Below are 15,527 nucleotides of genomic sequence, written 5' to 3' on the forward strand. Positions count from 1 at the left end.
TCTTATCTACTCTTCCTCCTCTCGCCACTCTTCTGCTTTCTCTTTTCATCCTCTTTCTTCTCCTTTAATTTATCATCACTCTCTCTCTCTCTCTCTCTCTCTCTCTCTCCCTGTAGTGGAAAGAGAGAGAGAGAGAGAGAGAGAGAGAGAGAGAGAGAGAGATGGGGGGGAGGGCAGGCGGCGCTAAACAAAGCTGGTAGCGCTACACCAAGCAATAACAAACACTTTAACAGGGCGACACACACACCGCCCGCCCCCACCCCCCCTCCTCTCTCTCTCTCTCTCTCTGTGACTGACGGGGTTTGGTATCAGCTTCCACTCCAAGGACAGTACTGTATGTTATCCTAGCCATCCATCCAATTATCAATAAATTAAGCAGTCAATCCATCCATCGATTCATTCATCCAACCATCCACCCATTCATTCACCCATCCACCTATCTATCTACCAATTCACCCATCTATCTAACCATCCATTCATCTATCCATCCATCTATCTATCAATTCACCCATCTATCCAACCATCCATTCAGCTATTCATCATTCCACCAATCAATCAACCTGCCAACCAATCAATAAATCATATCAATCAATCAGCAATCAACCATTCAGTCAATCAGTCTTTCACCTTTAGTCTCGCGGTCGATTTTGCTTTCTCTCTCTCTCTCTCTCTCTCTCTCTCTCTCTCTCTCTCTCTCTCTCTCTCTCTCTCTCCGATAAGTCTCACAAGCGCTCCAATCCTTCAATCCCTCTCACTCCCTATCCTCCACTCCCTCTCTCTCTCTCCGTTTATCCCTTCCCCCTCATCTCCTAATCACTCTCTCTCCTCCTTCCGTCCCCTGCTCCCCCTTCCCCCTCACTCCGTTCCTCCACTTCTTCCCTCCCTTACCTCCATTTCCCCTTTCTCGCTCCCTCTCTTTCACTCTTGTCTCCATCTCTCCACGCTCTCTTCCTCCCACCACTCCATTTTCTCCCCATCTCACCCCTTCCTCAGTTTCATCTTTTCTCTCTTACTTGTCCCTACCTACTTTTTCGCATCCCTCCTCCTTCCAACTTAACTCTGTTTCCCTTTCGCCCTCTACTTCCCAGAACCTCTCCCTGTTCCGGATCTCTCTCTCTCTCTCTCTCTCTCTCTCTCTCTCTCCTTCCCCCTTCCCCCATGTCTATCATTCATGCCCTTTACTCTTTTCTCTTTCCATCCCCAATCATTTCTTCTTTCCCCAATCTGACCCACTCATTTTATATTCCTCTCTTCCTGCTTCTCTCCATCCAGATTCTCCTCCCCCCCTTGCCCCCACCCCCCTCCCTGCTGTCAGGTGTGCCCGGCTCCATCAAGGTGTGTGTAGCTTAATGAAGACTGGGTGTGATCAGGGCCCAACACGTCCGTCCTCGCTCTCCACCTCGCTCTCTTTGCCTCACACCCTCTCGCCTCACCTTGATCGAGCAAAGTCAAGGTACACAAAGATTCAATTTCGCAAGATCACAAAGATTTAAGGCTTGTTTCCGCGGGCCATTAACTCAAGGACGACCTGACCTGATTCAAGTACCCCTTGGTGTTGTCCTTGACTTCCTTGACTCTTCGAAGGTTGTTATCATACACACTAAAAGGCAAGGAAAATGTCAAAATCCCTCCAATCTCCTAAATTCGAGGATGCTCCAGTTTATATTCTGACAGAATCCTTGACAGACAGTTCGCAAAAAACAAAAAACAAAAACAAAAAAACAAAAAAAAAACGGGCTGTTAGTGTTGTGTATTGTGATATCACGCTCTCATTATGGAAAAAAAAAAAACTGGCGAAAGGCAGCGCCCACGGACACGGACACACACACACACACACACACACACACACACACACACACAGGACGACACCGCACTGAAAAAGTTTATGCAGTGTTTCTAAACTCATAACGCTTTCATAAAACATCTCGGATTTCGCTTCAGGCAGTATTAACCCCTTCAGTCCGGTAACGTCTCTTATATTTCTGCCATCAGTGGACGATTTTATTCAGCTTGGGACAGTTTTTTTTTTTTTTTTTCCCAGTTGGAGGAACTAGATACACTCTTCATTAAGCTTTACAGTACTATACTCCTTTTGTTTCAACCTGGCCCAGATTTTCGTCCTTTTCCTTAATATTTCACACAGCACAGTGGCAGAAGAGAAAATACTACGCCATTTCATCCTTTCCAGGGCACTTCTTCGTGACTACTCCCACATTTCAGGGCCAGTGGCTTCATACAGTGCAGACTTTGAGATGGTTAGATGGCAATTTTAGGCCAGGTTAGAGTAAGAGGGGTACAGGCGACTCTCCCATCCTGAAAATCGTCTGGTTGTGGCAAGAATGAAGCGGAAATTACGTCATCGCAGTTAAGGGACTAATTATGGTTCCGGCTGACCTCTCGTACTGAAAGGGTTGTTCCGGGAATCGAAGCTGCGAGGTGACGTAAAGATGACATTACTGTATATAGAAGATGCGTGACATTAAATAGTAGATGTGGGCATTTGGTGAGGATAAAGTAGTTAATCTCGGTTCAGTCTGCTTTACTTCCTTCAAAACTTCCTTGTATGTATAATTAGTGAAAAAAATCCGGCTCTTTCTTTGGCTTAACAGGTCTGGTAGCTTCATGTTCATCAGCCATTTTATTACCCTCAAGCTTCCTATTAAGTCTTCCTCTCCAGCAGAAGTTATATTTTCCCAAAGCCCCCAAATTAACCTTCATTTGCATCACCTCCATCATTTTCATCGGTGCATTTTATCTTCATTATTTTCACCCGCATCATTTACAGAGCTACAGATTAAAAATAAATTGTTGTTTTGAGTTTTCAGTGCGAGGGGTGCATCCTGGGCTGAATGAAATCGTCGTGCAGTAGTAGGAATAAAAAAAAAATATTGCACTAGAGATAAAAAAAAAAAATGCACTAAAAAAGTAAAAAAAAAATCCATTCTGAACGAGTGGTCTCTCCTAACATGAAAAATAAAATAATCTAAAGGTAGAATGAAGGAAACTTGAAGAATAAGAGATCAAATACCAAAATCTCATAAGCTAGAACGACAGAGAGAGAGAGAGAGAGAGAGAGAGAGAGAGAGAGAGAGAGAGAGAGAGAGAGAGAGAGAGAGAGAGAGAGAGTCTGATGCTACCCTGAATAACACTGACGGACCTGACACACGGAGGTCTCACAAACTCACAAAAACCCGTCTAATACCTGTTTGTCCCCGAGATCCTGAACACGATTATGAGATACGAGAGCAAATTTTGGCCTAACTTCCCGCGCGATGTCAGGGCGGAGTGTCAGGTTTGTGATGGAGGCGTGATATGTCTGACGGAAAAGAAAGGGGAAAAATAAGAGAGAAAGGGATGTTTTGGGGAAGGGGTATGTCAGGGAGAGTCTGTGTCGTCCTATTTCTTCCTGTTTTGTGTGTGTGTGTGTGTGTGTGTGTGTGTGTGTGTATCCCCCGTGTAAGTCAGCTGTGTTTTGACGTTCCGCCTTGCCCATTCCAAAAACCTTACCTCCCATTCTCCCGACAGCCCGACGGATAATTGTACGAAAACCGACAGCCCCCGCCCTCGTTCCACGCTGATTGGATGTCCGGGTTTCAAGCATCCGGCCAATCCAGGGCGGTTTACCCCGGCCGCCGCCTCTGCTCTATTGTTTACGGTCACTCGGTAAAAGGTTCGAGGAGAGGGGTAACAAGACTTCGGACCAACACGGAGAGAGTATGAGAAGGGAGTATATTGTTTTCGCTCTGAGGGTCAAGTGGAACTGGGAACTGAGGCCGGGAAATAGACAGACGGGAGAGTAGGAAGGGGAAAAGGGAAAGAAAAAACACCCTGATACATAACCACACGCAAGATGTAAGGGTTCGCGTATCGTGAAATTATGTGACTGAAAAATCTCCATCCACCTACTGGAGATGTGAAATGAAGGGCCTCTTACCCAGAATGAAGCAATTTTCTGTAATGCTAAAAGAAAGCGTCAAAGGCTGAGAGACAGAAAAACGTCCTCCTCAATAAAGCTGGTCACCTCAATAAAATATAAACAGATGAAAACACCTTGAATTGGTTGTTGGATAGAAATTTTAATCTTTTCATTCAGATAAGCTTCTATTAATCTGAATATGTTTAGCGGCAGCCAGACTGAAATTATCCCTTAACTCTATAGGTTACACCAGTCGACTTCACTGACCACTAAGACACCACTCGAGCTTAGAAATATGTCAAGGTACCGAAGGGTTACCTAAGACTTCAGGTGAATACCACAATACTTCACCATGATATTGTAATGAGTAACACAAAGGAAGTAACATGGTTCTTGGTCTTCCCCTCCTAACTCTCCCATCAACTTTGCTCTCTTTACTAACATTTCACTCTCTGTCATCTTTACTAAATACATCCCTCTGCGTCCAACCTGTCTAAAGCATCACCATTAGCTGCTACAAACATTCACCTGACGCGCTTGTGAGAGTCTGGTGGTGCACGTGGCTTCATTTGTTCACGTCACTTTAGGTAGGAGAGTTAAGCCTAGCATAGCCAAGGGTTACGGAAGTTTGGAGAGGGGATGGGTGGGGAGGGGTAGAAAGGTGGGAGAGAAGGGAAAGAGACAGGGGTAGGGGGGGGAAAGACCGGAGATGGGAGAGACAGGATGAAAGAGCAGCCTAAAGAAAGACAGAGAGGATGATCGGTGAGGGAGAGGAGGGATGGAGAAAGGGATTGGGAGGAGATGATGACTGGATAGAAAAGATGATCGAGATGGGGAAGATATGGGGAGGGAATAGGAAGGACGACAGGAGGAGAAGGTGGGAAAGGAGGGAGAGGACAGGAGGGGGAAAATGGGGTAAGGAGATGACATGGGGAAGACCAGAAAAATGAAAGAGAAAGAGAGGGGAGAGAAATGAAGGAGGGGGAAGAGGAGAAAATAGGGAAGCGGTCTAAGATTGGATGAAGGAAAGATGAGCTGTAAGAGGATTGTGTCGAGAGGAATGAAGAAACGAGGCAGAGGAAAAGAGTGGAAATGAAAGAAGAGAAAGGAAGAGAGTTGAGAGAGAGACGAGAGAGAAAGACTAAGCGGAGAGAAGACAGGTAGGTAAAAAGTTGATGGAGAGGTCAAGAGTGTGAGAAGATTAAAGCACAGAGGATGTAAGTGAGAGGAGGGAGCGAGAAATAACGGAGGAGGAGGATGGGGAGGAGGGTTAAAGTTGAGAGAGAGAGAGAGAGAGAGAGAGAGAGAGAGAGAGAGAGAGAGAGAGAGAGAGAGAGAGAGAGAGAGAGAGAGTCCCCCTTCTCCTTTTTTTCTGCCGGCATCCAACTAAGATTAATCTAAAGTTTGTGTGGCAGGGAAGGTAGTGTCCCCTCCACAAGGTAATTACTAACTTACATAATTTACCCTCTAATTCCACAAGCAATCCTTCCCACATCTCCAGGGAAACACCGGAACAATACCTGGTGTGGGTGTGGTGTGGTGGTGCGGGAGGGGTGAGAGTGGGGTGGTGTGGGTGGCGTGTGGGAGGGGGAGGAGGAGGTGGTGGTGGTGGTGGTGGTTGTGGTGGTAGTGGTCGTGGTGGTGGTGGAAGAAGGTGTGTGTGTGTGTGTGTGTGTGTGTGTGTGTGTGTGTGTGTGTGTGTGTGTGTGTGTGTGTGTGTGTGAGAGAGAGAGAGAGAGAGAGAGAGAGAGAGAGAGAGAGAGAGAGAGAGAGAGAGAGAGGCAATGAAGATTAATTTACCGGTGACAATATTGCCCCAAGAAGAACCAATAGACAGACTCGTGGTTTTAGAAGGCTCTCTGGCGCCTCTTTCTTGCGCGATTATTTTACTATCTTAAATATTCTCTTTAATGTTTTTTTTTACCTCTTAAGATCGAGTAGGTGTGCAAAGATAACGTAATATAGTAGTGGTTGTGGTAGTAGTAGTATAGTTGTTGTTGTTGTTGTAGCCTCAGGTTCATCTGAAACGTGAACCCGGTGGACTGCAGAATGGTTAAGTAAAGTTCGTACAACCAGGCAGCTCCACCGCCCGTTCATATCAGTGCCACCAAGTGAAGGCGTCCCTCACTAGCACTAACGTAATACAAAATAATACTCATGCGTCAGAGAAGAAAAATAATAATGGGGAAAAGGGAGCCTCCGAAGACCACTGGGAATAAGGGTCCATGTGAGGCATAGGGAGGATAAACATAGGGTGGATAGGAAAGGAGGTGGAGGGACGAGGTATGGGAGTCTATGAGGGAGGGTGGAGTGTTGTGGAAGGATGGAGTTGTTACTGAGTAGGGACAAATATAATCCCTATGGGTCTCTTGGTCCAGCTCCTACCTAATTGGATGCGGCGTTAAGTAGCTTACAGAAAGAATATATGAAGGCAGGGATAATTACACATAAGATTAGCAAAAGGAAAAACAATAATGTACAAATACGCAGAGCCATGAGACAGACACTGGATAAAGAGACATACCGGTAGATGGACAGACAGACAGACAGTAGACAGACAGACAGACAGAAAGACAGACAGAGACAGAGGTAGACATGGATAAACAGACACTGACAGACAAGCGGAGAGACAAAGAATACAGATAGAACTGGAACAACAGGACTAAAACTAAGGAAATGCATAACCAAACGAAAGATGCAATAAGATACAACACAGTGATACGAAGGAAGAAGGAGTGAGGGAAGTACAGGGGGGAGTAGAGAGGGAGTGAGGGAAGTACAGGGGGGAGTAGAGAGGGAGTGAGGGGAGTAGAGGGGGAGTGAGGGTGGCAGAGGGGCAGCGTGCAGTCAAAAAAGATATATTGGCCAAAAAAACAGGTTTGTCTTTCCACGCACCGCGAATAAATCGGAGAGAGGAAAGGGTGAAGGGCGCAAACGACCATAAGCAGAGGTGTAAAAATGAATTATAGGAGATGGAAGGAGAGGAACAAGAGCTTGAGAGAAAAATAGATTGCGAAAAAGAGCATGTGAAAAACGTTTGACAAAAAAACAGCTTGAGAAAGAACTTGAGATAAAAAGGGCTTGAAGAAAAAAAAAAAAGTGAGGAAAAAAAAGGAACTTGAGAAAAGAAGAGGTTGAGAAAAAAGGAGCTTGATTAAAAAGCTTGAGAGAATGAACATGAGAGAGGAGCATGAGAGAAAAAAAAGAGCTCGACAAAAAGCACCTAAAAATGAACAAAAAATGAACTTGAGAAATAAGCTTCAAAAAAGACCTTGAGAAAAAAGAGCTTGAGAAAAGAGCTTGAGGAAAAAAAAAAAGAGCTTGAGAGAATAAAAAAAAGCTTGCAATTAAACTGTATGTGAGGAGAAAAAAGAGCTTGAGATAAAAACAGTCTGAGAAAAAAGCTTCAGAAAAAAGGAGCTTGAGGGCAAAAAGAGCTTGAGAAAAAAAAGAGCTTGCAATTTAATGGTATGCGAGAAGAGAAAAAAAAACTGCTTGTAATCCACTCCTCCTGAGACATGAAGGATAATTATAGTTGTAAAATTTACTGTGAAATGACCTTTAATTACAAGACGCAATACCTCAAAATATTCACCCTCTAAAATGTAGTGGTCTGACTTAGGAATTTAATTTCAACCAACGTTTAAGCAAAAGCTGGCTCTCAAATAATGGTAATAATAATAGTAGTCATCATCATCATTTCTTTATTTCGTAATACAGTATACATATACAGATTACATAATATTACATAACCCAGAAATTCCAGAGGCCTGTGTACAGTACAGAACATACTTAACAATAACATATCCTTCCGAAAGATGGAATTTGGTAATCACTGAAAAAGTTATAGACTGTACACAATATACTCACATATATACGTATAAATACATATACATATACAGTACACTCACATGCACATACTGTACATAAAAATAACAAATCACTGCTGCTCTCTTAGGGCAATACAAACTATAATTAATGATATAAAAAGATTACAAATTAAGCTTTAAAACACAGGAAAGAATACAAATAAGTAAACCATAATGCTAAGACAAAAAATATAAAGATAAAAAAAATCATTATAAATATCTGCAAATTATAAAAACAGAAAATCTACAGAACTAAGTAAAAAATTATATAAGCATGTACTAAGAAATAAGAAAAAAAAAAAGTTAAAATCTAATAAAATAATAATAAAAGGCCACATATGACTGTACATAAAAGTTACCAAAACTAAAAAATCTAAATTATAAGCAATACTAAAAGTGAAACTAAAAAAAATTATATAAAACAACTATACATATACAGTATACACACACACACACACACACACATATATGCATACATATACACACACATTCATATACACATACATGTACACACACACACAAACACACACACACATATAAAATGTGGGATAAAAGTCATGATAGAATTAAGCTAATAGCCATAAAACATACAAGGATTGCGTCTGTCCTCGTGCCTTTGTATCCAGTCAATCCGAGATCTCAGAATATCCAGCTCTTCATGAAAAATATTAACATTATATACATCTCTGAAGTATTTGAAAAGGTATTGCATAAAAAATCCCTCCTTGATAAGTGGGATATTAATGCTAAAGATAGGGTTTAGCAACCTGAACACTCTCTTACAGTAGTAGTAGTAGTAGTAGTAGTAGTAGTAGTAGTTGTAGTAATAATAATAATAATAATAATAATAATAATAATTAATAATAATAATAATGGCGGGGGACAGGGCGACTTGGAGGCGATTTGTTTGTGGCCACCCCAAACGGGATTGATGCGTCTGGCAATAGATAGATAGATAGATAGAGAATAATAATAGAAAGAAGAGAATATGAAGAATAAGAATAATAAGAAGAAAAAGGAGAAAAGAAGGAGCAGAATAAGAAATCAAGACACTCACTAAACTATAAAACGGAAAAAACTAGAAAGCACTCAGACAGCGCATACTTCCGCCGGTGCCATAGACATTACAAGGGATCCGGATCCGTGGAGATATAATGTGGAATACATAGCATCCGGATCCACCCCCAAATTTAATCAATTCTTCCTTTACCCATGGCCCACTCTTCCACAAAATTTTACTGAAATTCATTGAGAAACTTTTGGAGATATTGTGCGGGATACACAGGATCCGGATCCGAATCTACATCCGCCTCAAAATTTAATCAATTTTTTCTTGGCCCATGGCCCACCCTTCCACAAAACTTCATTAAAATTCATTGAGAACTTTTGGTGATACTGTGTGGCAGGATCTGGATCCGGATCCGCCCCCAAATTTAATTACTTCTTCCTTGGCCCATGGACCACCCTTCCACAAAATTTCATTGAAATTCATTAAGGATTTTTGGAGATATCGTGTGGACAGACAAATAAACAGACAAACATAGATGAATACATAACCTCGAACTTCGCTGGCGGTGATAAATGATCTCTTGAATACAGTAACTTTTTATGTATATCTTTTTCTGACAAACTCCCAAGTAAATTAATGTACCGTAGAAGTAAAACCTCTCTTGTTCCCATCCATCAAACTGAAACAAATGAACACCAATAACAAGACCACCACCAAAAACAGAACAAGGAAAACAAAATAACACCAAGAACCGTTCATGTATGAGGCGGGTCAACTCTGGAACTGTTTTTGTCTGTATTTCCTTCTGCCTACGACCTGCAGTCATTATAACGCAATGTGTTCAGGCATCTCGAAATGAAAGAATCTTGATTTTTTTTTTCCCGAGGGACCGATCTTGAGGGATTCAGGCCTTTGGTTCCTTCTTTCATGCATAATAAAAAGAAAAGAACAAGAAAAACGTAAAAAATACTCGAACAGAAAACACAAAGAACGGCAACAGAATACCACACAAGGGCACTATTAAAAACACAAGAGACGAATAATCTTGAGGGATTCTAGCATTTGGTTCCTTCTTTCTTGCATAGTATGAAGAAGACAACAAGAAAAAATACATGAACAGAAGAACTGACAAGAACAAGAACAGAATATCACTTAAGAATACCATTAAGAACACATGGGACTAAGAGGAAGGCATCTAATAAAGGAGAGAAGGAGGCAAAGAGGGTAATAACAATGGCCAGGGTATGAGGGAGTAAAAAAGGTGGGAGATATTAGTAGGAAGGTAAAGGGGAGAGGAGGAACAGTGTGCAAATTACGAGGCACAATAAGGGAGGAAGAAAAGGGAAGGTGATGGAGGAGAGAAAAGATGATGATGGTGGAGAAGAAGGGGGAGGAGGGGATGGCTGGGTAGAAGAGAGAGATTTGGAGTAGAGGAGCAAGGGTGAGAGGAAGAGGACAAATGGGGGGAGGAGGAGGACGTGGTATGATGATGATGATAAGGAGGAGGAAGTGAAGGCTAGAAGAGATTGTATTAACCTCCACCAACGAAGATGGAGGTTATGTATTCACCTATGCTAGTTTGTTTGTCCACACGATATCTCCAAAAGTTCTCAATGCATTTCAATGAAATTTTGTGGAAGGGTGGGTCATGGGCCAATAAAGATTTGATTAAATTTTGAGGCGCATCCGGATCCGAATCCGGATTCCTATGTATCCCACACAATACCTCCAGAAGTTCTCCATGAATTTCAATATAATTTATGGAAGAGTGGGCCACAGGTCAAGCAACAACTGATTAAATTTTGGGGCGGATCCCGGTCCTATGTATTCCACACAATACCTCCACGGATCCGGATCCTTTATAATGGCGATGGCATCGGCGGAGGTATACGGTCTCTGAATGCTTTCTAGTAATACATGCAACGACAACAATGGACTAGTGATGAGAAGGAAAAAGAACTAATAAAAAGAAATAGCAGGCAGAATGAAAGAGGAACTACAACAACAGGGAAGAAATAAAAGAACTAATAAAGGAGAACAAAGTGAACAGCATCAAGGCAGAGAGAGAGAGAGAGAGAGAGAGAGAGAAATGAAGACACAAAAATCATAAATACGACCCTGACCCACAGCAAATAAATATAAAGGAGAAAAATAAAGCTAAAAAAGTAAAGCAGGACATCCAACTAATTAAAATGAGTCTGTGCAGCAATAAAGAATTCATTAATCCCGTGGCATCATTACAAGCACGCCAAATTAGCCAGAGAAATATTAAAAGGTCCACGTCCCTATTAACTCCCAGCTGGGAAAAATGCGAAATGTAAAAACGTTGAAAATTTTAATGTGGAAAAGTGTAATGGAATGTGTGTACGCTGAAAGGAATAAGACAAAGATAAATGGGAAAAGGTAAAGATAAATGGGAAAATACATGGGTAATGGATGAAAAAGAGGGAATAATATGCAATTTAATATTACGAGATACGTGTAAAACTCAAAATACAATTACATAAAAGTAGTTTTTCAGAAGATGAATTCAAAATTACCACAACTATTATTGCTATTAGTAAATAATAATAATAATAATAAAAAGTAATAATAATAATAATAATAGTAATAACAATAACTCTAAATACTACTACTACTACTAATAATAATAACAATAATAATGATAACAACAAATAATAATAACAAATCCAGAGAATAAATAATCTAAACATACCATCCAACATTATGAAACACACACACACACACACACACACACACACACACACACACACACACACACACACACACACACACACACAAATAACTAACCACGCTCTCATTCCCTACCTCCAAAATTAACCGTGCTATTTTAGTCGGCACTCAAAACGTTTCGAAAATTTTCACGGGGGTCGCTTTTTTTTTTGTGTGTGTGTGTGTGGGGGGGGACTTCATAGCGGTGTTTAAACCCTCTCATGACAGGGACTACTCTAGTATATTCTTTCAGTTAACCAGACGATTTTATTCAACTAAGGGTGATTCGTAAGGGCCTGATGGTGTGTACCGTAGAATGAGGCAAATCTAACCGCTGAGGAGGCAAATGTGACCGCTGAGGAGGCAAATGTGACCGCTGAGGAGGCAAATGCGACAGCTCTGAGGCAAAGCGGATGTCTTTCCTCACAGGCTCTCGTGTCTTTCCTCACATGATCTCGTGTCTTTCCTCACATGCTCTCGCGTCTTTCCTCACATGCTCTCGTGTCTTTCCTCACATGATCTCGTGTCTTTCCTCACAGGCTCTCGTGTCTTTCCTCACATGCTCTCGTGTCTTTCCTCACATGCTCTCGTGTCTATACTCACATGCTCTCTTCATGCCATATCTAACGAGGTCGTACACTGGCAATGTAACACTAAGAGGGCACCATCAAAATAATGTTAAGTGAAGCAGTTAACATTCTTCCTTCCTGTTTGGACTGTAAATCAAGCAGTTGAGATGGATGGATGGATGGATGGATGGATGGATGGATGGATGGATGGATGGATGGATGATGGATGGATGGATGGATGGATGGATGATGGATGGATGGATGATGGATGGATGGATGGATGGATGATGGATGGATGGTTTGATAGTTAGCTGGTTGGATGATGAGTCGGATGGATGGATGAGTTTATGTATCTCTCCTATGGTCAACCAATCATTTCCTTCTATTCCTCTCTCTCTCTCTCTCTCTCTCTCTCTCTCTCTCTCTCTCTCTCTCTCTCTCTCCAGCATTCAAACTTCTCTTCCTTTTTTTTCCTTTTCTAAAACATAACTCTCTCTCTCTCTCTCTCTCTCTCTCTCTCTCTCTCTCTCTCTCTCACTCACTCACTCACTCACTCTCTCTCACTCTCTCTCTCTCTCTCTCTCTCTCTCTCTCTCTCTCTCTCATTAGGGTCTATTAGCTGCTTTCGTGTGTACCAGCAATAGTAAGAAAGGGGAAGGGGAAGGGGGAGGGAGGACGGGGGAAGGAGGAAGGAAAAGGAGAGAGAGAGAGAGAGAGAGAGAGAGAGAGAGAGAGAGAGAGAGAGCTGAACGGAGGGGAAGACCTGAATGGAGAAGGGATATGGAATGGGAAAAGCGGAGGGTGTGGGGAAAGATAAAAAGAAAAGAGGGGAAACGGAAAACGTGAAAGAGATGAAGTGAATTAGGAATGAGAATAAGGTGGGGGAGAGGGGAGGAAGTGGATGTGGAAAGGGAGAGGGAATAGGGGAAAATGAGAGGGCAATGGGGGAAGACTATGGGAAAGAGGAAAGGTTGAAGGGAAAGGGAGGGAGTGGTAAGGTCGCCGATATAATAAATGGCAGCTAGAAAAAAGGGAAGGGAAAATTAAAGAGGGAAAGATGAGAAGGAGGGGTAGGGGAGAATGGGGGAGGGGAAAGGGAGGGGAAAGGGAGAAGGGGGAGGGGAGGGGAAGAGTTGACTTGGGAAGAAAATGAAGTGGTGAAAGGGGAATTGAAACTGGAGGTGAGGGGAGGGAAGGGGTAAGGGGGTTTACGTGGCCAGGTATATTTCAATTAAGGTACCTTCGTGGCTCTCTCACCTTTAATTAAAACTTACCTCATCTTTTTTTGCCATCATTATTTTTGCTCTACCTTTTGCCTGTCTTTTATTATCTTTACTTAATGCTTTACTTTCCTGGTAAATTTGTACTCTATATTATGTATGCTGCGTTGCTAATATTCGTGGTGTGCTGGGAAATACAGAGAATATGCAGAGAAAATAAAGGTGTTTCTCTCTCTCTCTCTCTCTCTCTCTCTCGTGTAAAACTTCACTTCTCTTTATTAACTGTCCCAACTTTTCTCTTTTACATTCGTCAATTTTTTTTCCCTTCTTTCGTCCTTTCATTCATGTCCGTTTTTGTTTTCGTAAACTCCCCCCCTCACACACACACACGCACACACACACACACACACACACACACACACACACACACACACACACACCACTCCACTACACCCAACACCTACAATTACCCACCCTTACCTCCACAATAACTTGGCTTAAATGAGCGTAGGTATGTGAGAAAGTGGACTACTGACAAGGTACCAGGTGAGTTACAGGTAGTTTGTAATTAAGAGAGAGAGAGAGAGAGAGAGAGAGAGAGAGAGAGAGAGAGAGAGAGAGAGAGAGAGAGAGAGAGAGAGAGAGAGAGAGAGAGAGAGAAACTGACTGTTGGTAGGGAACGCTGATAACTAAAAGAATAAGAGAAATTAGATGTTATACAGAGGCATTTTTTTGCTTGCTTGTTTGTTTGACCTCTAAATTGAAAATATATTGACAATGACTATATAAAAAGGTGCGTATAATAAGAGCTAGGTCAATGATCACGTGGAGGGGCAATAGTAAAATACATGATAGATGATGGTGCGACGTGAGGTCATACCAGGGTAAGGACAAAAATAACTCTAGTTCCCTTTTTTCAGAGCCACCCCTTACAGGATACGGCGTCAGGCAACACATGGATAGATAAAAAAGTCAGTTACTATGAAAACACATGTCCCTGCTACTCTATATACTCATTAAAATTGTCTAGTGGTCGACTGATTACAATGAATAGAGGTCAACGTAGTGCATGAGCTAGTGTCTTGAAAAATCAGGCCATATACTGTATACTTTCATTCACTTATCATTCACGGTTTCAAAATTTTCCCATCTTATATACTGGCCATAAAAGAAGACAGGGACAATAAAATGCTTATTAAGAGAAGCACTAAAAGGGGCAACTAAGGTAAAACAATAAACCACGTTCATTAAATCAGGAAAGTCAAAACCATGCCACAAATAGACACACGCAACCCCCAAATAATTCCCCCCTCCCCCCCCCCCTCTCTCTCTCTCTCTCTCTGCTGCAATTTTAATCCACCTGTGTCTTTTCTCACCTTAAATGATAAAACAAAATCATAGGGTTAAACAAAGATATGAAAAGATTAAGCTATACCCATGCATTCATTATAAATACCTAACTAACACCTGAGGGCCAAGGCGGAGGTAGTTTTTCGATAATTTAGTGCAATCAAGGTGTGTCGGCCATTCATCAACAAACCCTTAATTCCGATGACATTCTTATTCTTGCTACGAGACGATTTTATGCAGATGAGGGGAGACTTTTCGAAGATGAGGGGTTAGATATACACTTCACCAACCCCTTCAAATTCTTCCTAAGTTTAATACAATCGTCAGGTGGTAGAAAGAAAAAATCGGAAATACATCCCTAGATAAGGTTGTGTTGTAGACTAAAGCATCGTAAATTTGTCCCTAGCTCTCCACATGGCTAATATAGAACTGGTTTGTTACTAATATGCCGTTTGCCTGTTGACTAAGCTTATAAACTAAAGGTAATATTTTTTAATGTCTATCTATCTATCTATATACCTAGGCTGCTTCCCCCAAGGAAAGGGAGGTAGCCGAGACAGGACGACTCACTCTCCATTTACTCATCCATTCAAACACATTCATTCGCATCTTAGCCCCAAAGGGGAGAACGGACAGATCCTCACCGCATCACACCGCACAAGGGTCAACTGCGCAATGCAATCAGTGACATCCGCAGCAGGGCCCGACAGCAGAACTGGTTTACCCCTGCCACATCATAACAGACCCATCCCCTTACCCGCACCTGACCTGACTAGCTGATCAGACCAAATGCGGGAGAATATCCCCTCAGGGCTGCGTCATCACTTATTCATTCACAATTTCTCTCCATTTATTTCTGTC

General features: G+C 42.0%; 1 protein-coding gene across 1 annotated transcript in view; it reads left to right on the forward strand.

Annotated features, from left to right (window-relative positions):
* Positions 1 to 3,272: 3,272 nt before the first annotated feature.
* The window catches only part of LOC145404632 (uncharacterized), a 195,711-nt gene continuing 183,456 nt past the window's right edge, over positions 3,273 to 15,527 (forward strand). Inside the window, exons 1-2 of the mRNA XM_080276153.1 lie at positions 3,273 to 3,292; positions 3,526 to 3,663. Coding sequence (XP_080132279.1) covers positions 3,273 to 3,292; positions 3,526 to 3,663 — 158 coding nt within the window. The remainder of the gene's footprint in view (positions 3,293 to 3,525; positions 3,664 to 15,527) is intronic.

This window comes from Coenobita brevimanus, chromosome 64 (genome assembly GCF_032717465.1).
Source record: "Coenobita brevimanus isolate Jiangsu-jjx chromosome 64, ASM3271746v2, whole genome shotgun sequence".
NCBI lineage: Eukaryota > Metazoa > Arthropoda > Malacostraca > Decapoda > Coenobitidae > Coenobita > Coenobita brevimanus.